Source organism: Myxocyprinus asiaticus, chromosome 22 (assembly GCF_019703515.2).
Source record: "Myxocyprinus asiaticus isolate MX2 ecotype Aquarium Trade chromosome 22, UBuf_Myxa_2, whole genome shotgun sequence".
Classification (NCBI taxonomy): Eukaryota; Metazoa; Chordata; class Actinopteri; order Cypriniformes; family Catostomidae; genus Myxocyprinus; species Myxocyprinus asiaticus.
Genome location: NC_059365.1, coordinates 33163945 through 33187205, shown reverse-complemented (window position 1 = coordinate 33187205; position 23261 = coordinate 33163945). Strand labels below are relative to the sequence as shown.

The following is a 23261-nucleotide window of genomic DNA, read 5'->3' as shown; positions in this document are numbered from 1 at the left end:
TCAATTTTTATTTTACCTAAAGGATTTTAGGAGAAAGATCTAAGTTGATTCTTTGAAGAAATAAAACAGATGATTCCATTAATTAGAGCTGGGTATTTTTTATTAGAATAATAATAAAATAAACATTAAAAAAACAAAACAAAAATTGTATTAGATTTCGATTCACAAGCAGTTTGATTGGGAACTTGATATGATTTTATTCGATTCTGATTAATTTTGGGATATTTCAGTTATAATGTTTATTTTGCTTACAAATAAAATAAATGTTCTCTCAGCTAATGCTGTTAATTATACATGGAACCTTCTAATTTGGTACATTATGAACAGGACAACAGGACCTAAACTATGTAGTCGAATTGCTATTTATTTAACATATATAAAAACAAACACAAACGAAACTGAAGTAAACGTAAAATATTGTTTTTTGGGGTTTTTAAAAATCGATATCGGGTTTGTTCAAATGAAGATTGCGATTAATCTGAAAATCTATATATATATTTTTTTTTTTACCCAGCCCTATCGTTATGTCTCCAATGAGTGTGTACAGTAATGGTATCAGATTGTAATACTGTGCTACTTTGATATATACCATGGTACTTAATGATGTACATTTGTATGTACCATGGTATTTTATTTTTATTGTACTACAAGGTGTTTCAATTAATGCCATTGTACTACCAAAAAAATGTCTAAAAAGAATGGTATTACCATGGTTCATGTACAAAAACTCAATAATATCATGGTACTTTTTGGTATTTTATACAGCCACATTTTCATGGTAATATACCTAATCACAATATTATACACCTTTTTGAGTCCAGTTCAATATGAGTGGAAACAACCAACCCCAAAACTCAATCTCCCTGCATTCAACAAACATCCATTCTTTACATAGCATCCCTTATTCTATCTAGCCACTGATAGACAGAGAGAAAGTGTGTGGGAAATGAATTTAAAGCTGACCTGTGAGAGAGCCATGCGTCTGGTGCAGAGAAGGGCCCCTCCCACCCCTGCTTGAGCGGGTGGATTCTTATGTTTATCTGTAAGATCTGGCAGTGACAAAAAGGCTTCAAACCATCTTCCTTTCTTGTATTTCATAAGAGGTGCTGTTATGGCACTCTTATGAAATCTTTCCCTTGTGTAGACATCTCGAGTTAAATGTGTGAATTGCTGGATGTCTTGATATAGCCGAGTGGAGCATTTCTCCCATGGTGCTGTGCTGTAGCTTGTACATGTCTGAATTTGAGGACAGTCAAAAATTGCTATAAGGAAAACGAAACACCATATTTTCTATAAATCAAAGCCTACTGTCTATTAAAACCATTGTCAATTACTCAGATTCCATTGTACCCATTTTATTTTGAACCAAAAATAGTTCAACAAAAATGAAAATGTTGTCATAATTACTTAAATTTAGGAATTTTGAAGGATGTCCTGTTCGTTGACTCACTTTAAAGGCCGAAACATACTTCACGCAAGTACGCAAACGCGAGCGCTTGGCCAATGCGTGGTCCCGTTGTACATACATTACATGCACTCTTGCGTTGCTCTGGTGATTACAAACCTCAGACCACAAGAGGGCAATAGATTTTTTTTAGGCATGACCATGAAACCGGTGCTGCGTCCAAAACCAGGAAAATGCTACATTCGGAGGTTGTATATGGAGGCAGGATGAATGCTTTTCAAACTGTTCGGAGACCGGTTCCTTAAGAGTTCCATTCATTCAAAACAGCTGTCAGTTAAGCCAGTAACTGATTAGGCAGCAAGTCAGCTGACTACGTTTTCAGATGAAGATCAGATGTGGTAGATGAGTCGATAGTTGAAGAGTGGGGAGAGACACGGAGAAAAAACAAGTTTGTTTGAATGGACTGGGGACAAATACAGGTGCATCTCAATAAATTAGAATGTCGTGGAAAAGTTCATTTATTTCAGTAATTCAACTCAAATTGTGAAACTCGTGTATTAAATAAATTCAATGCACACAGACTGAAGTAGTTTAAGTCTTTGGTTCTTTTAATTGTGATGATTTTGGCTCACATTCAACAAAAACCCACCAATTCACTATCTCAAAAAATTAGAATACATCATAAGACCAATAAAAAAAACATTTTTAGTGAATTGTTGGCCTTCTGGAAAGTATGTTAATTTACTGTATATGTACTCAATACTTGGTAGGGGCTCCTTTTGCTTTAATTACTGCCTCAATTCGGCATGGCATGGAGGTGATCAGTTTGTGGCACTGCTGAGGTGGTATGGAAGCCCAGGTTTCTTTGACAGTGGCCTTCAGCTCATCTGCATTTTTTGGTCTCTTGTTTCTCATTTTCCTCTTGACAATACCCCATAGATTCTCTATGGGGTTCAGGTCTGGTGAGTTTGCTGGCCAGTCAAGCACACCAACACCATGGTCATTTAACCAACTTTTGGTGCTTTTGGCAGTGTGGGCAGGTGCCAAATCCTGCTGGAAAATGAAATCAGCATCTTTAAAAAGCTGGTCAGCAGAAGGAAGCATGAAGTGCTCCAAAATTTCTTGGTAAACGGGTGCAGTGACTTTGGTTTTCAAAAAACACAATGGATCAACACCAGCAGATGACATTGCACCCCAAATCATCACAGACTGTGGAAACTTAACAGTGGACTTCAAGCAACTTGGGCTATGAGCTTCTCCACCCTTCCTCCAGACTCTAGGACCTTGGTTTCCAAATGAAATACAAAACTTGCTCTCATCTGAAAAGAGGACTTTGGAACACTGAGCAACAGTCCAGTTTTTCTTCTCCTTAGCCCAGGTAAGACGCCTCTGACGTTGTCTGTGGTTCAGGAGTGGCTTAACAAGAGGAATACGATAACTGTAGCTAAATTCCTTGACATGTCTGTGTCTTGATGCCTTGACCCCAGCCTCAGTCCATTCCTTGTGAAGTTCACCCAAATTCTTGAATCGATTTTGCTTGACAATCATAAGGCTGCGGTTCTCTCGGTTGGTCTTTTTCTTCGACACTTTTTCCTTCCACTCAACTTTCTGTTAACATGCTTGGATACAGCACTCTGTGAACAGCCAGCTTCTTTGGCAATGAATGTTTGTGGCTTACCCTCCTTGTGAAGGGTGTCAATGATTGTCTTCTGGACAACTGTCAGATCAGCAGTCTTCCCCATGATTGTGTAGCCTAGTGAACCAAACTGAGAGACCATTTTGAAGGCTCAGGAAACCTTTGCAGGTGTTTTGAGTTGATTAGCTGATTGGCATGTCACCATATTCTAATTTTTTGAGATAGTGAATTGGTGGGTTTTTGTTAAATGTGAGCCAAAATCATCACAATTAAAAGAACCAAAGACTTAAACTACTTCAGTCTGTGTGCATTGAATTTATTTAATACACGAGTTTCACAATTTGAGTTGAATTACTGAAATAAATGAACTTTTCCACGACATTCTAATTTATTGAGATGAACCTGTAGTCATATATATTTTTCAAAAAGTTTCAACTCAAATTGCTGCCTGAGTCTGCCATGACAGTTGTTAATTGAAAGAAGAAAGTCCACACTAGCGCCCCTTGTGGCAATGCTGAGAATGGAGCAAGTACTTGCGTTGTGTTATGAATTGAGCACTGACACATTTCACAATGCAATGATGCGTAAAATCGAGCTTGCGTAGCAAGGTGCGTCTGCGTTCTCGTACATGCGTAGAGTATGTTTGGGCCTTAAAGCTTCAAAAAGTACCTAAAACTATCAAAAAAGTAGTCAATGCAGCTTGTGTGTCATATTCCAAGTCTTCTGGAAGTATACAATAGGTTTTGGGTAGAAACAACCCGAAATGTAAGTAGTGTTTCAGTCAAAACCTTAATGTCCATTGTGCGTTCATGAGTGCTATGAAAGAATCTTGTTCACAGTGCCACATGTTTTCATGCGAGAACATGCTTTGTTTAATGCTTAAAACAACAAAAGCTCTAAACATAAGCTAATATCACTGAATGCAACTTAATACAGCACTGAAAATGTAAATAACTTTGCAAAATCATTGACTTTGATCTTGGCACACCCCTTTAGACATCACAACTCAGGTATCATTGGGAATTGAGAGTTTCTCACTGGTAAACGTGACTTAGTTTGATCAATCATATGCACATAATACCACTCAAAATTACGATGTTTCTGACTCCACTTGTAGGGGACATTTATCGCACTTCTACTAATAGTAACATTAGTACTCTCAGTTTACTTACTACATAGTAAACATTAGTGCATTGTTGGCATTAATATAGAGCTTAATCAAAAGGCATACTTTATTACTGTTTGAGATGATTTAGTTACTGATATCATTACCAGATCTCTATGGCCTAGTCCTAAAGGCTTAATTTGATCTTGGCTTTTACAACACACCATTAAAGATTAAAAAACTGAAAGAGAGAGCATTAGTCGAGCACTGGCTGTTAGAAACTGTGTGTGGATCAGATTTCCCTAAGGTTGCGATACCCTTCCTCAAGAACACAGAAAGGCTGGCTTGTACATCTGCTGCATGTACACACTTTTTCACACTCTAATTAAAAACCCTGTCTGACATCACCGGTGTACTGCCAATGCACAAGCTGTTTGCACACAGGTTCCTTAGTTACATTTTATGCATGTCACAGACCATATTATTTAAAGAATATTATTTTAATTTTGTTGCATATGGGAGGATATTCTAGATGTACTTCAAGTGCTTTACAGATCTCTCATCTACACACACACAGTGAAATTTACTGCTGACACATTTTGTTTTAGATAGTGTTTCCCCTAGGATTTTTTTTCGGCAGTGGTGCTGTTGTGCACGCCTCCATGAGGCCACAACGCCGTAACTGTTTTTATGTATGCCGGTGGGGGAATAGCTTAAAACGACCTTGGAAACAATATAGATGGGTCGTTCTTGTTTACCTTGTCATGTGTGTTAAATTCAACACACTCTCATGGCGAAATCGTCAGGATTCGTACGACTTTTCAAAATTTGGCTAATTCATATGATATCGTGCGACTGCACTCGTTTGAATTGCTACGACTTTCACTACAGCTGGACATCGTTTCCATCTAATACGCGACAATTACTTGCTTCTGTCACACACAACAGCTTCCTATTATGTTTACACACTCTATTGATTGGTTAAGTTTAGATAAGGTGTTTGGGTAAGGACATAATATTAATAAGTATGTACTTAACGCCTCATGCGTGGAAGTCGCGTTCCGCATTTGACATCCGGGAATTTGCACGTGATGAAGTCGTACGAGTTTATGCGAACAACATCGTGCCAGACCATACGAAATAGCCAACTCGTAAATTATGTATGAATTTTTATGAGATCGAGTTGGTTAAATTCCTGGGAGCTTTTGATACTTTAAGGGTTCTGGAAGACCAGATAGCTGTAGTACTAACTGTTCAATAATGAAATGCCTCAATGCTTAGAATTACACTATTTTTATTAAACATAATTACAAATAGATAATATAAACCAGGGGTGATTCTAGTATTTCAATCTTAAGGGGCTCAGCCCCTAATGATACTATAAATTGTGCTCATTTTATGTATTCCACTCTGTTGCATAGATGGTGTTTTTTTTTTTTTTTTTTTTTTTTTACATAATTTAAGCTAGCCAGTTAATATTCATTTAGAATTTTGTAGTTTTATATAATAAACATTTATAAAGTTTTAAAAAAATAACTTAAGTCGCTTGAAGAATACAGATAAACCATATATTATTGTAACTGTCTTTTACAATAATATATGTGGGCAGTGGTAGCTCAGCGGTTAAGGCTCTGGGTTACTGATCAGAAGGTCGGGGGTTCAAGCCCCAGCACTGCCAAGATGCCACTGTTGGGCCCTTGAGCAAGGCCCTTAACCCTATCTGCTCCAGGGGCGCCGTATCATGGCTGACCCTGCACTCTGACCCCAGCCTAGCTGGGATATGTGAAAAAGAAGAATTTCACCGTATATGTGCAAAATGTATAATGTGTGATAAATAAAGAAAATTATTAATTAATTATTATTATTATTTTTATTGGCAGTACGTTTCATCTGTCCCACTCATACCTTTTTGTTCTCCATTTATTAACAAAAATTATAGAACATGAATCAATCGTTTCACAACTTCAGTAGTTTAGTTATAACAAACACCATACAAACCTATTACTACAATAAACATCACATTTATTTGTGGAGTGAATTTACTCTATATGATGTTTCTCTGTCTGTCATTCAGATTTGTTCACTGATTCATTCAGTGGCAATTTTTGTAAATCACACCTTAACCAGTAGCTGGCAACAAATTAACATATTTTATGTGTTTTGAGTGAGTCATTAAACCATTGATAAAGCACTGAGTCGTTCAGAACCGAAACAAGTCTAATAATACTTTATTACAATTTGCATATATTGAATATAAATCTACTAAGAGAATTCAGCAGAGTGTTTAAGGATATTAAGCATTTTACCCAGAAATGACAACAAAGCATATCTATCATTTTGTGAACTGCTGTGCATGACTATACAAAAAACGTAAAATAATTATAAGTGATTCAAATACATCTTGATGTGGTTGTAATGTCATCAATCACTTTTACTCATAATTCATCCAGCCACTTTCTATCCTTGTTGAACAAGATTACCGAAGTAAACGAATGACATACCTCCTCCTCTCCTTCAGTTGATCAACAGATCCTGATCCTCGCTTGTTTAGTAAAGGGGCATATTCATTCAGTGGGTCAAACCAATTATATGCTCCTTCACAGCCTGTACTCGAATGCTATATGATCGCACTATAATTAGCCTTTACAGGCATGAAAAGCCACCAAAGCAGTCTCACGCTTCAAACTATAGCTCATTGACTTCGAAAGGGAGAGACGTCATAAAAATGAGAAATATGATTCAGTGTATGGAGGTGAACGTCAACGATTTGTTTATTTTAAGGATTCATTCAAAAAGACCGATTCGCTCACAAACGAAACATCACACACAGTGTAGAAAGCATGCAGCAGACTGAGGCTAGCAAGCATTGCGTTGCATCAAAAATATTATAAAACATGTGAAATTTCATGAGCGGAGCTCATATTTCATATAGGGGAATGCATACAGGGTAAACACTGCATAGTGTCACAAAATGCACTTGCAGAGGTCACACGTGCAGCCAGTGCCAGTGATCTAGATGTCACTGACATTTGCCACATTCTTGTCTCTGTTTGAGGTGAACGGTCAAGAAACTGAGTGGCGAATGATTGTGTTTGGGTATATGTGCGTATTGTGTGTAATTCTATGCGCTTGTGTTTATGTGTCAGTGGTCAGGTATTGAGGCACCGAAGTCTTGTGCCATCTCATAGCTTGTGCAGTTTGTCGGACTGACTAAGGAGGTCAATAATACCTCAAGAGAGCGGTCTGTTAGCGTTCCCATTTTTCTCAATGGCAATTTGAAATCTGCCATCTTTGCTCATTCTGCATCCAGTTTTTTTGGAACTCCAGTCATGAAACTCTACATGGCACAAGCTGATAGGTCTTTTGACATGTAATCTGTTAGCGAATCAACTTGCATACTCTCTCTTTGTCTAACATTTAAATTGCCTCAGTTTCTTGCTGGTAGTCCTTTTTCACCGATACAAGAGTTTTCTCTCTGAAGCCCTCCTCCTCCCCAGCACCACTTTTCTAGATCTGTTTCAAAGGGATTGTATGTATATCTAATTGTGCAGAAGTAGCATGTCCTTTATGCTTGATGCAGCATGTCTTGTGTATGTATAATTGTGGAGCATGTCTCTGTTTGTTCTTAGCAGGGGTGGAAAGAGTACTGAAAAATAATACTCAAGTAAAAGTACTGTTACTTCATAAAAAATGTAGTTTGAGTAGAGTAAAAGTACCTGTCCTAAAAACTACTCAAGTAAGAGTAAAAGAGTAGCTCATTTAAAAGTACTCATGAGTAGTGAGTATTGAGTACTGAGTTGTGAAAGCTATGCCCCTTTATAATAAAAACTCTATGCTGCAATTTAAAAATGTAGCACACATACTGTAATTTACATTACTTTTTATGGCTGTTTTCCAGAAAGAATAAAAAATATTGGTATTTTATAGGTGTTTGTGATTGACAGCTTTTAAAATACATCACTTATTTATGATACTGTAAACACTACATAAATCTGATTTAAAAAAATTATAAATGGGCAACATGATTACAGAAATTAAAAGATGAAAAAGTTATTTTCAATATCATAATGTATGAAACAATTACATTAAAATCAGTTTATGTGTAGGGTCTAAATTTCCCTTAATGCCAACTAAGAGAGTTTTTGTTGTGCATTAAACATGTTCAAAACAATGCAAGGAATGCAAAAAAAAAAAAAAAAAAAACACTAAAAAAGCAGGGTCACTTGGCGCGTCATGTCCCGCACAATAGAGGAGGTAGAGTAGTTGTTTGGTACACGGGCCACATCAGGCTTTAAAGGAATAATTCACACAAAAATGAAAATTCTCTCATCATTTAGTCACCCTTATGCCATCCCAGATGTGTATGACTTTCTTTCTTCAGCAGAATACAAATTAAGAGTTTTAGAAGAATATCTCAGCTCTTTTGGTCCATACAATGCAAGTGAATGGGTGCCAAAATTTTGAAGCTCCAAAAATCACATAAATCAGCATAAAAGTAGCCTAATCTATGTGACTCCAGTGGTTAAATCCATGTCTTCAGAAGAGATATGAAAGGTTGTGTGAGAAACAGATCAATATTTAAGTCAATTTTTACTATAAATTCTTCTCCCTGCTCAGTCAATCTCCACTTTAACTTTCACTTTCTTCTTCTTTTGTTTTTGGTGATTCACATTCTTCATGCATATCGCCATCTACTGGGCAGGGAGAAGAATTTATAGCAAAAATGGACTTAAATATTGATTTGTTTCTCACCCACACATATCATTATCACTTCAGAAGTCATGGATTAAACCACTGGAGTCATATGGATTACTTTTATGCTGCCTTTATGTGCTTTTTGGAGCGTCAAAATTTTAGCATCCATTCACGTGTATTGTATGGACCTACAGAGCTGAAATATTCTTCTAAAAATCTTAGTTTGTGTTCTGCTGAAGAAAGAAAGTCATACAACTCTGGGATGACTTGAGGGTGAGTAAATGATGAGAGAATTTTCATTTTTGTGTGAATTTCTTTAAGTAGCACATTGGGGAACACATTGTACTCCTTTTGAGATACAATGTTCCACATTGATTTAGTTCTTGTATCTTTTAAGCCCAGCAATAGTTGTGTTCTCATTCTGATGCATGATGCACAATTTTCTGAAGTTTGTGACTGATGGAATATTCTGCCTGAAGTATTGCTGTACAAAAGTTGGTACTTTTCTATCAGGCATTAGAAAAAACTTGATAAAGGCTTAGCATAATTATAAATTATTTTATCACCTCTAATTTCCTGGTAATTTATTATACAAATTAACACACTCTCTACATCAGGGGTTGGTATTATAAAAAAATAAATAAAAAAAAAAATTAAAAAAAACTAACAATATTATTAAAAAATATTATTATTAAAAATGTCACTGTTTTATTCTATTACATTAATACTTTTAAAGCTACTCAAGTTATTCAGCCAAAAGTAGTGAGTGGTTTTCTTGTTTCCTTGTTATTGTTGTTTGATTAATAGCCTTTTTATGACATAGCCTACTAGACAGTGCTCTATTTGGTTACATGTACACTTCAAGTCCAACATTTTGATGCATATCAAATCCTTTGTCCCACTGTTTACGTCCACTTTAGACCAAACCGACTGCGTTTACATTAATGCCTCACCAATACGGGCATTGGTGGAATTCTAAAGTGTATTTGACCATTTAGGCACGTACCCGCATTAGCGCACAAACATTAGTCGCCTGTCAATCAAACAGCATGCAGCTACAGACATTAGGAAATAAAAAGTCAATCTTTTAAACCAGTGGTTGTCTTGTTATCGCAATCGATGTAATGAACACCCCTGTTCTAGATGTAGAACATAGGCTAAGTATAGAAAATTACCATCGATATCGAGGACATCTCTCTTTTTTTCAGATAAATATCAAGATTGTTTTATCGCCCAGCCCTATTGATAACATTGCTTTAATCTCTCACATCAACCTAATAATCTCAGTGATAGATAGCTAAATTACAGGATACATTATAGACACACAGAATCTAGTAAGCAGAAATATTAAATTTACCTTGATATGTTTCTTAAAATTAGAGGCAGAATTAATGCTGATATCTGGCTTGAGCAAGTTAAACTCACATGACACAGTCAGGCAATTGGCCTTTTTCACTGCAAAAAGCCCTTTCAGGTGTGGCCGTGGATGTTCAGGTGTTGAAATGTGTTTGAGGCATCCTCCACATCCATAACAGTTGACGCCCGGTCTACAGCTGCCATTCAAGTTTTTTTACGTGTGATTTGAATTGACGGGAGTCTCAAGACTCTCCCTAGCTAATCATATTGATAGATAAAAATAAAATCAGGACAGGGAAGTAGAGTACACAGACGGTGGGAAAATAGCGCATACAGTTACAGCACTTAAAATGTACTAGTAAAAGTAGACCATTTTTAAACTACTTAAAAAAAGTACAATTCCTGAGAAAAACTACTTAATTACAGTAATGTGAGTATTTGTAATTCGTTACTTTACACCCCGGTTCTTAGCATTAGCAAATCTTCATTCTTGTTCTGCAGCAGCAGCGGCGTATGCAGATATAGTCCACCAAGACCAAAGCTAGCAACTTGTCATATCTGTTATAACACCTTAAATTTATTCTGAGAATTGACATGAGTGAACTCTGATTGGCTGAGGGCACTTCAGGAAAACATGCATTCCCAAGCCCTTCACTAGCAACTATCCTGAGCTGTGACATCAATGGCAGCACACAGATAAATCTACATCTACAAACAGAGACAACTACATCTGTGACAAGAAAACACTCACAGATACACACAAAAAAACACCCAGCTTACAAAGACAATTGAACTTCCCATAACATCGCTATATAGAATCACAACTATTGTACATCCCCTTGAAGGAAATCTTTAACCCAAGCAATGATATCAATCTTTTCAAATGTCCTACAGTCTGACCACTCTTCCCCTCTCTCCTTCTCACATTTCTTCCTTCTCTGCCTTTCCCTCATAGGCTCTCTTGACATTTGAAAAGGTAGCTTTTTGTCCTGATAAGGGCGAGAACTCCACAGCCTGAATGTGAATATTCTCTCATGAGACCAAAGCAGAGTCGGGTGTATTTGACAGGCAGGGCGATGGGTCAAGTTTTGGAGGATCATGGAATGAAACTGAATCGTTGGGACAGGAAAAGACAGATAAAATACAATGAGTGTGGTCATAACTAGTGGATGACTTATGGATTTTTCAGTGGTCAATGATGATACCAATATGTAGAGAGCAGGGTGGCATCTGACGTATATACGTATAATAATGATATAAACATAATAAAATCACTCACAGAACACATTAGTCATGGCTCATTGTGAATTGGGCATTTCTACAATGGTGACAGTAACTGTAAACATGTATAAGTATATATAAATTATACAGTATAATTCCAAGATGGTTGCCATTTCGGCCAGTGCAGCTTAAACAAAAAATTACTGAATGCACCTTTAAACAACCAATTATTTTACTCATAATTCACTAAAATGTTTTTTATTTTTATTTATTTTTTTTTATCTGTTGACAAGGCTGTTGGTAGGTTTTGGAACTGACAAAAAGGACTAATCTCAAAAATATGATGATCTCATAATGGCCAAATATTTATTGCCTGGCTAATAATATAACTATTCCTTACCAGTTCCATAAAGGCTGCAGAGATACATTGACATTATATTGCATTCATTTTCTTAGCTGAAACGTTCTTACTAGGGTGGTGCAGATAAAATCATATATCTATATTTCGCTATACTTTTTCTCACAATATTGTATCGATACTGCTGTATCTATATTCGTATCATGTCCTACAGTTCAGCAATGACAAAGTGTGTCATCTAAATAAGCGCAAACATTTCTTGGTGCCATCAGAACACTTTCTGTGAGGCGCGAGCAAGATTGAAAATGATTTATCTTTCACTTACGAACATTCTGGGTCTCTCTTAATTGTGATCTAATTATGATATCATGATGCATATTGAATGGTGATATCACTATTTGTATTGTATTGTAAGGTGGTTTGTGATACCCAGCCCTAGTTCTTACAAAAGCAATGTTGGTTTTACCTGGACAGGTGGCCAAGGAGGCTATGAAGTATCTCTTGTTAAAGGGGTAGTTCACAAAAATGAGAAAATGTTCTCATCATTTACTTACCCTGATACCATCCCAGATGTGTATGACTTTCTACTGCAGAGCACAAACAAAGATTTATAGAAGAATATCTCAGCTCTGTAGGTCCATAAAATGCAATAGAATGGTGACCAGACCTTTGAAGCTCCAAAAAAGCACATAAAGGCCACATAAAAGTAATCCATAAGACTCCATTGTTTTAGTTCATGTCTTTTGAAGTGATATGATAGGTGTGGGTGAGAAACAGATAAATGTTTAAGTTTTTACTATAAATCTCCACATTCTTTTTTGTTTGGCAATTTGCATTCTTCGTGCATATCGTCACCTATCTCAGGTGGAGAATTTATTGTAAAAAGGACTTAAATATTGATCTGTTTCTCTCCCACAACTATCATATCACTTCTGAAGACATGGATTTAACCACTGAAGTCGTGTGGATTACTTTTATGCTGCCTTTATGTGCTTTTTAGACCTTCAAATTTCTAGACACCATTCACTTGCATTGTATGGACCTACAGAGCAGAAAGAAATTAGTCTAAAAATCTTTTTTGTGCGCAACATAAGAAAGAAAGTCGGACATCTTGGATGGCATGAGGGTGAGTAAATGATTGAAATGAGAATTTTAATTTGTGGATAAACTATCCCATTAATGCAGCATGGCGGCTCTGGCTTCCCAGCATTCAGCTCATCTTCAGCCTGGAGCAGATTATACTTGGATATCAGCCTGGAGCAGATATTGCTGTCAAACAGATTCACTTTTAATTAAACAATGATTTTCAATGTGAAAATCCCAATGCTTAAAAATGTGAAATACGTTTCAAAAAGAGTGCATTTTTTTTTTTCGTAATCACTATTTTTGTCTTGTTTTCCAGTAAAAGTGTCTAAAAATCCTTAAACACGTCGTTCATTGTTTTTGTTTTAGAAGCTCTCTGCTAATTTTGTGTGAAAATCTGCTGACACACACTGTGAAGATAAAGAACACCTGGTGGTGAGAGGAAGTTTACAACCCCACAAAACTCTTCATAATAAAAAACAGCAACAGCAATGATGAAAAAAAAAAAAAAAAAATACACTCCAACACATTTCCTTTGGGTTTATTGGGAATTTTCTGTGCTTTTCTTCTTGTCTCTGTAGCCATGTAATAATGTGTTACTGACTCTCAGTGTTAAAGTGATGAATATTGTTCTTACTCTTGGATTATCATCCAATAAGAAAGTGACTGGTGAGCTAATATTAGTCTGCACTGAGCGTTTGTTTACCCTTGAGCAGGTTGCCTAGGAAACGTTACATAATTGGAGCATAGAAAATGCTGGGTGATGGGTAATAGATCTTCCTCAGTGTGTTCTCTCCCCCATGTTCCATCTATCCGTCTGAGGGGGAAATTACCTCATGACACCATACATAGTGGCTTGTGATCCGTTGTTTTGACAGTGTAGTCAATATCCGGTACATCAGTTGCCATAATAATTATTTAAAGGTATAGTTAATCGAAAATTAAAATTCTGTCATCATTTATTCACCCTTATGTAGGTTCAAACCTCTATAACTTTCTTCTGTTGAACACAAAAGTAGAAGTTACAAATTAAATGAATATATGAATATACTGAATTTGTATTGCTAAAGCTAAAATGAACATTTCTCTGCAGGTGCCAATCTGGGCGGGCTGATGGATCTTGAGACCCTGTACCAGGGCATCGAACGGAGCATTAACCAGAGCCGACGAACCCGCAGACAGTCCCCCGAACGAGCCTACAACATCGAGGTTTTGCTGGGGGTGGATGACTCCGTGGTGCAGTTTCACGGGCAGCAACATGTGGAGAAGTACCTCCTCACTCTTATGAACATTGTAAGTGCGCTTGAGCCACCCACGCTGACTGTTGTGTTTGGGTTACCCTTGAGAACAATCAAAAGAAAGATAGAAACTACCCTTCAACAGTGCTGCAGTTCTACAGGCGTAAGACAGCATTATAATAAACAACTGAGATGAAACTGGCTGGTGGTGGAACATTAGAGTCAGGGTGTCGACACCACAAATACTAATGTTTATATTTATATGAAATCCTGAAGTGTCTTGAAAGGGTTTTGGATATTTATAAACAGCACTACGGTCTATTTCTATATATGTATAGAAAATATTCATTTGTTGAAATTAGGGGTTCCACTTTATATTAGGTGCCTTTAATTACTATGTACTGACTTTAAAATACATACAATGCAATGTATTTATTGTGTAACTACATGTTGTTCTACAAAATTCTCACAAGATTCTCATTTGCTGCTACTGAGGTTGAGGAATGTGTTGGTTTAGGGGTAGGGTTAGGAGTTTAGATTAGGGTTAGAGTTTATGGTAAGGGTTGGGGAAGGGTTATGTTTAGAATTAGGGTTAAGGTTAACAGTGTAACTACAGATGTAATTAAATGCAGGTACTTTAAAAGGTAACACTTAATTTTGTCCTTGTTACACATATTACATGTATTTACTATAGTAATAACATTCAAATATGTGTAAATACAAGCAACTAACTCTAAACCAAACCCTTACCCTAATCCTAAACCTATAGTAAGTACATGTTGTTAATTAGTAATAATCAGTAATTACTTGTATAATTATACTGTAACAAGGACACTGTAAAATAAAGTGTAACCATTTAAAAGTATGTACTAGGCAACAACATGTATTTACATAATAAGTGCATTGTATAAAATGCTTAAGTACACAGTAGTTAAAAACACCTGATATAAAGTGGGTCGAAATTAGGGCTGAGCGATATATCCATAAAAATATACAGTACTGTGCAAAAGTTTTAGGCACTTGGTAATAATAATGACATAAATAGTTTTCATTTATCAATTAATGTTATACAAAGTCTAATGTTTAATATGTATATAAAAAAAAAGGCAGCACCAATTCTCCTAAGTACACCTGGACACAGTTTTTCTTGGTTGTTGGCAGATAGGATGTTCCAAGCTTCTTGGAGAATTTGTCACAGTTCTTCTATCTATTTCGGCTGTCTCAACTGTTTTGGTCTCTTCTTGTAATCCCAGACTGACTCGATGTCCATGCCATCTGTTGCTCTTCTATTCTATTCTATTTGCAAAAGTAATGTTTGGGAGTATAAAATGTATATTTCCTATTGACACACTAAAGCTGAAGATATAAATAACCATCTTAAGACAAATGTTTTTGTGAAGCATCTTATGTGCCTAAGACTTTTGCACGGTACTGTATGTATATTTATTTCATTATTTTTAAGCCTTTTAATGAATTATATATATATATATATATATATATATATATATATATATATATATATATATATATATGCATACTGTATACCACTTAGATTCAAAAGTTTGACACAAGAACTAAAACACACTTTAAATCTAGTTAAAAATAATCAAGGCATGTTTTCCATAGTTTTTCGCTCAATGATCAAGAATTTTTTATATTTATTTATATTATTATTTTATTTATTTAGTCATTTTCATTTAAATGCACCAATGTAAAACAAACAAAAATATTTATATTTATTTTATATTTTCTATTAAAACGTATTGATGAAGATGTTGAAAATAAACATATGGGAAACACATGGACGTACAAAAAAAAGTGCCACACGGAGTTGAGTGATGACACAAACAAATCATTGAAGAGTTTTGAATTGTTCCTTTGAAATAAACAGTTTGAAGTGATTCATGGAAATGAATCAAATTTACTCTTACAGTGTTTTGCTACTAAAGTTGAAATCAGAGATGCTTTAAAAAGATGTGTATTAAAATAATGCGAATGTAGTCTAATGACATAGTCTTTAGGAAACTTAATGGCCAAATAAACACAGCATAAAAACCGTAGTAATATACCCCACGTTACTTAATTTGATCAAAATAATCCCAAATATATTGTGATAAATCAACATAGCACCCAGCCATAGCTGAAATTATACAATCTTGAAGATTTCATGGACTGTCAGTTCTTGCTGGTGATTTGTTAGGCTGACTGAAGTCTTTATGCTGATTTCATTTTGTGTGATTATTGTGTTGTTACTTTTTTTTTTTTTTTTTTGGTTTTATGATAATGGTGCAAGTGTCAAGCTCACATAAAGCTGGTTATGGCAGATCAGTGGTTTTACGTCATCTGGTCCAGGGTGACAGTAAGCCGGGGGGAAATATGCCTCAGGACAAAACAGCTCTCATCTGCTCCTTGCTATCCATCCTTTAATCTCCACAAATTAAACCTACGCAGAGAGATTGAGAAAGAGAGAGCGAGAGAGAAAAAAAGAGAGTGTGAGAGACCTGCTACCTAACAGATAGAAAACCACGAACTGGGCAGATATTATCTATCATCAGTAATGGCCAATGATGTGAGGTAAAATCAGACACATATTAGATCAGTTCTGCAGTCATTTTTCTATTTCATGGATCACTCCATCCAAGATATAATGTGATAGGATAAAAAGGGCCAGAGAAAAACCAGTTATGACCTCACCATTTGTCTCTATATTGCATGTTTTCTCTGAACACTGAACAGTTTTTGCAGCTGTGCCACAGCCATTTACTTCCTCTCCTCTCGTTCTCATCCTAGTGGGTGTTTCAAACACTGCATTCTGAATAAATGACGGGACAACAGATAAACAGAAATATATAAATAACATTGTGTCTCCTTTCTCTCCCACGCGCTGAGTTCTTGCCGCTTTCTTCTTGAAAGTTTACTTTGCTCACTTTTGGATGGCATGTCTCCCTCGCTCTCCAGGAGTCGAAGAGAGAAAAGAGAGAGACATAAAGGAGTGTGACAAGGTGTAAGAGCAGATTTTTGCCCCTTTTTCTCCAACTATTTTCCCTGACTTTCTCTCTTAATTGCTTCTCTTTTAGTATTTGTGGCACATAAAGGCTGGGTGTGACGATGTGTTATGCGTAGGGCCTCAGATTGTTGTTATATTGCATTGGTGTTTGAGTGTGTGTGTGTGTGTGTGTGTGTGTGTGTGTGTGTGTGTGTGCATGTAAATGTCACTACTCTCTGTTGCTGTGTTTGCTTAGAGTGAAAAGGCAGCTCATTCCTATCTTCAGCAGTCTTTCATTCATACACTCATGGTCAGTGACTGGTCTTTTTGAATGGTCCAGCAGAGGTAGAGAGTGGGAGCCGTCTGTCTGTCTGGCTGAGCAGGGATCAGTGTACAAGCATTATAGAGGACTGAATGTGGGCGACACACTGCGTCACAGCCCATTCAGACAGGCCAGTGCCAAAATTGATATGAGCATTGTGAATATGGGTCTGTTTAAGACTGTTTTGGGTCTGTTATTTTTCACCAGTGGTTCTCAACCTTAATTAAGTTCTAGGTATTTGGGGGATCCACATACTGTAGATTAATATTGAATCATTTTAATTACACTAGTATTTACAGTCTGCCAGCAAAACTTTTATGACTTTCTAAAATGTACATTTTCTTTACAAAACACAACAAAAATAATCATTTTTATATTAAATTAACATGTTCATTGTAGGTTTCATTAACATTGAGCCTGATCTCATGAAAAAAGCGTGACTGTGGCAACATTTTTGTAAAATGATATTATGTGGCTCCTATCACGGCTGTTCCGAGATGAAATATCCACTATGCAGTGCTAAAAGAGAGTAACATTTTCAACCAAACAGATGAGGTTTTTAAGGTTAATGTTCTATCAAGTTAAACTTCAAACCTAAACCTAACCGATAGTGTCATAAAAAGCAAATGTGATATGAAAAACTGATGGTTAACAAAGCCTACCTCCGAAACCTAAAACTTAAACCTAACCGATTGTGTGAGATGAAAAACACAATTGTTAAAGCAACCACACTATTTTGTGGTGCTTCTATGACACTTCTGACTCACATGTCGACTTGCATGCTCTTCACGACTCATTTCCACGGTCCTTTAAATCACTGTGTAATTTGAAAAACATTTAATTTGGCGCATGGCACAGTGTTGTCTCTTTTCCACATCAGTGCTTTTATAATATTGGGGCTATCTAATGTTTGAGAGCTTTGACTTCCTTCATAAAACTTTAAATCAAAAATTTCTCACTAGAATTCAAATGGATTGCATCTGTTTTGGTGTCTCCGCTACAATATGGAGGGATATTGATGCACGCTCACTCCAGAGATACAGTAGGGTAAAGCAGAGTGCATCACTTTAGCGAGTGGTTCTGTGATGGCTTGTGCCACAAAAGCAGGCTTCAGTCGCCCCGCGCAAATGTGCATTTTAGATTAGAAGCATAATTGGTGGGTTTAAAGCACCGAATGCTAGATTAATTAAATCATAAAATTTGCCTCAAATATTTTCGCCCAAAATTTCGCTTGAGCAGTCACATAATTTTTTAATGGAGGAAGAACCCTTGTATTGTTCTACAATACAGCTGTCCTCGACCCTATCTGAACAGTCCTGCGATCCACCAGTTGAGAAAATGTAAACATTCAAATGTATCATCTTACAAGTCATGCGCTAAAGTGTTTTGATGTCATAAGATAGTGATAGAAGTGTTTATGAACTGATAATCTGCCCTTCTACTTGTGATTTACATGGGAGAAAATAAAACTTGTTGTTTAAGCACCTCTAGTGTTTGGCAGATTTCAAAGGGCATTTTTGAGCCTTTGAAAGGCACTGCGGAAGGGGGAAGCCACTCGAAGGGTCGTTCCAAACCCCTGGAATTTGTTTTTTTCACAAAGGGCTCTTCCGCAAGACTGTTAACAAAGGATACATTCATACAGGAATGCCATGCTCCCTTCAGAGTGCCCACATCAAGAGCTCTGTTCTTCGGAGTGAGACGGGCATAGGTATGATCACTTTCGATAGGAATGTGCCCTTTATTTTATTAAGGAAACTGTAGCGATTTGTTATAATGCTTGTTGATATCATTAATGCCTTTGTAGGGAATAAATGCAAACTCAAAGAATGATTCGCTACTAATGTAAGTTGACTTGTCTAGTTGTATTGTAGAACATGTTAATTGTCCATTTTCTTGTTCAACAACCTCTTTGACCATAGTGTCAAGTCTGCTGCATATCCTTTCATGTGAAAATATCAGAGGTCAGAATATACTAATGCTCAAATGGCATAATCCACTAATATATTTATACAATAAAAAATGATTCTATGGACCCCCTGCAATTACGCCATGAACCATGTTTGAGAAAAACTGGTGCACATCTTGAAATTTGTGTTACCTCATTGGAATGATGGGTTTGTCTAGAGCAGCGTTTCCCAACCGGGGTCTGGCAAGATCAGGGGTGCCATGTGAAAAATCCTTCAAACATTTTAAAAATCCAAAAATGCATATAAAACATCTTAAAATCCGAAATATTATACATTTCTCAGTATAACAAGTAATACATTTAATAATAAAACTCCTGCTGCATCTCTCTCTCTCACTCGCTTGCACGCAGCATTCTGCATCTCATTTGGCTCATTTGCCACTTGACAAACCAAGGAAGCACTATACTATACTGTGTCTCTGCAAGTGTGACTCGAGAAACAATCGCTCCTTTTTGTAATCAACAGAGCTGTCTGTAATGCAAGCACGCGACATCGGAGCGATCTTTTCGTCACATCATCGTGCTCGCTCATATTACAGCTGCTTTGATAACAAAGTCAGAAATAGCAAAAAAATTATTCTGTTTAATGTTTCCAGAACAGCTGTAGGGTGAAGATAAACGCTTCAAACTACTTCATCATCCTTTTAAACACATGATACTTCTCTCATCTCTAATAACTGATTTAGCAGCAAGGTCCCCTCTTTCAGGATTTCATCTGTACATTTTCTGTGCATTTTGTCAACTTTAGACTGGAGAGCATTAATGGGTTAATACCACTCTTAAAGGAATCCCAAAATGAAAATGAAAAATGAAAACTCTGTCATCACTTACCTTCATGTTTTTGCAAACCCATCTGGCTTTCTTACATTCGTGGAACTTAGAAAACTGTTAGTCTGAGCCACCATTCACTTTAATTGTATGGAAAGAAGATGAATGAAAGTGAATGGTGACTGGGACTAACATTCAGTCTAATTTCTCATTTTGTGTTCCACAGAAGAGAGACATTTCTATGGGCTTGGAACAACAGATGGTTGAGACATGACAGAATGTTCATTTTTGGGTGAACAGTAATTTTAATTACCTGTAAAAGTACCTGTTAAAGGTATTTGCCAAGAACAACACTTTAAATGTAAGTCAGCACATGATTTTATGTCTTGCTGGAAAGCAAATTACTGAATAGGATGATCATAATGTAGGTTGTACAAAAAAAAAAAAAATCATTCCATCTGATTAAAGCTAGAGGTGAGAATTCAGGTAAAAAGTAGTCCCCCTGGGAAATTCAGATGAGATTGTTGTTAAAATGTGAACTATTTAGTATATATATATACACTATATTGCCAAAAGTATTCGCTCACCCATCCAAATAATTGAATTCAGGTGTTCCAATCACTTCCATGGCCACAGGTGTATAAAATGAAGCACCTAGGCATGCAGACTGCTTCTACAAACATTTGTGAAAGAATGGGCCGCTCTCAGGAGCTCAGTGAACTCCAGCGTGGTACTGTGATAGGATGCCACCTGTGCAACAAGTCCAGTCGTGAAATTTCCTCACTACTAAATATTCCACAGTCAACTGTCAGTGTATTATAACAAAGTGGAAGCGATTGGGAATGACAGCAACTCAGCCACGAAGTGGTAGACCACGTAAAATGACAGAGCGGGGTCAGCGGATGCTGAGGCGCATAGTGCGCAGAGGTCGCCAACTTTCTGCAGAGTCAATCGCTACAGACCTCCAAAGTTCATGTGGCCTTCAGATTGGCTCAAGAACAATGTGTAGATAGCTTCATGGAATGGGTTTCCATGGCCGAGCAGCTGCATCCAAGCCATACATCACCAAGTGCAATGCAAAGCGTCGGATGCAGTGGTGTAAAGCACGCCACCACTGGACTCTAGAGCAGTGGAGACGCGTTCTCTGGAGTGATGAATCACGCTTCTCCATATGGCAATCTGATGGACGAGTCTGGGTTTGGCGGTTGCCAGGAGAATGGTACTTGTCTGACTGCATTGTGCCAACTGTGAAGTTTGGTGGAGGGGGGATTATGGTGTGGTGTTGTTTTTCAGGAGCTGGGCTTGGCCCCTTAGTTCCAGTGAAAGGAACCCTGAATGCTTCAGCATACCAAGAGATTTTGGACAATTCCATGCTCCCAACTTTGTGGGAACAGTTTGGGGATGGCCCCTTCCTGTTCCAACATGACTGCGCACCAGTGCACAAAGCAAGGTCCATAAAGACATGGATGAGCGAGTTTGGTGTGGAAGAACTTGACTGGCCTGCACAGAGTCCTGACCTCAACCCGATAGAGCACCTTTGGGATGAATTAGAGCGAAGACTGCGAGCCAGGCCTTCTTGTCCAACATCAGTGTCTGACCTCACAAATGCGCTTCTGGAAGAATGGTCAAAAATTCCCATAAACACACTCCTAAACCTTGTGGAAAGCCTTCCCAGAGGAGTTGAAGCTGTTATAGCTGCAAAGGGTGGGCCGATGTCACATTAAACCCTATGGATTAAGAATGGGATGTCACTTAAGTTCATATGCGTCTAAAGGCAGATGAGCGAATACTTTTGGCAATATAGTGTATATATATATATATATATATATATATATATATATATATATATATATATATATATATATATATATATATATATAAAATAATTGTAGATTATCAAAGGGTGCTGTGACTGATAAAAGGTTGGGAAGCACTGGTCTAGAGTGTTGTGAATCTAGTTTTGCGACTCTCCCTGAAGTAATTCAATACGTTAATCTCTGTGTGGGAGTTGATGTATTCGTGAATGGGATTTTTGTTTGTTGTGGAGAACTATTGTAGTCCAATGACCTGCACTGCGCCCAATTTATAGACCTGGGCAAAGCATTTCTTTAAAAATGCAGTAAAATTGATTGGCTTTAATAATGAATAATCAATGTAGTCGGACAGGGAACAAAAGATCTTGAGATCTCTTGGCTGACGCCTACTGCTCTAATCCACCAATCAGCTGTCCTTCACCTTACCCCTTCAAGACTTGGAGTCAAAGATAATGCACCAGTATTCAATGCAGAAAAGTAGAAGACCATCATGTAAAGTGTTGTTGTTGTTTGATATCCAATGGACATGTGCACATTGCAGCTAAATATGGGTGTCACTCCTCTTTTGACTGTTTAGTTGTTTTGTACACAGAGTGCAGTTATTTACAGCAGTGTCAACTGCATTATACAACTGAATTCACTCCCAAAAAATGCAGGTACTGACAACCGTATAAATGGACTGAAGCCTTGCCACCCTACTCATAATTGCCATTTTGGTGGCATATTATTTACCATAATTGCCAAGGTCGCCGCACCTCTCTGTCCCGGGTGTCACTGTATCCACTCCCCTCTGTTTTTGTATCCACGTGCCTCCGCTTTCCACGCCCCCACCCCCACCCCATCCGACGATATGAAAATGCTGCCCGAAAATTTCTGTGCCACCATAGACTGATCGCTGGCCCCTGCCAGGCCACCCCTGTGAAAAAATCCTGGCTCTGCCCCTGGTATAAACCTAACAACACAGTCCACGACACAGCACCAACTGGCCCCTACTGCATGAACACATTTCCCATATTTTGCATGAGTGACTAGCGCAGCGAACCTGTGTAATGGAGCTGAGATCTTTGCGTGTTGCATTAATTGTGTGAATTGAAAGTTGACAATATTAATTGCTTCCCTCTATATTAATTGCTCCTCAGGAGTAAACAAGACATGCGGGCGTACCATTGTGTAATCAGCTCTTCATAGACACATTGTTCTGGCCCCTAAAATGTCAGACAGGTAATAATGGTCCGAAATGTCAAGTGAACATGGCAGAGATTCAGTAATGAGTCTGAGTAAATACTGTCCAGTAGTGTGTTCCCTCAT

The 23261-nt window shown here is 37.3% G+C and overlaps 1 protein-coding gene across 1 annotated transcript in view; it reads left to right on the top strand.

The window, feature by feature from the left end:
* LOC127413031 (A disintegrin and metalloproteinase with thrombospondin motifs 2-like) overlaps positions 1–23261 on the top strand; it is a 321044-nt gene that overhangs the window by 205006 nt on the left and 92777 nt on the right. The window contains exon 4 of the mRNA XM_051649825.1: positions 13953–14152. Within this exon, the coding sequence (XP_051505785.1) occupies positions 13953–14152 (200 nt within the window). The remainder of the gene's footprint in view (positions 1–13952; positions 14153–23261) is intronic.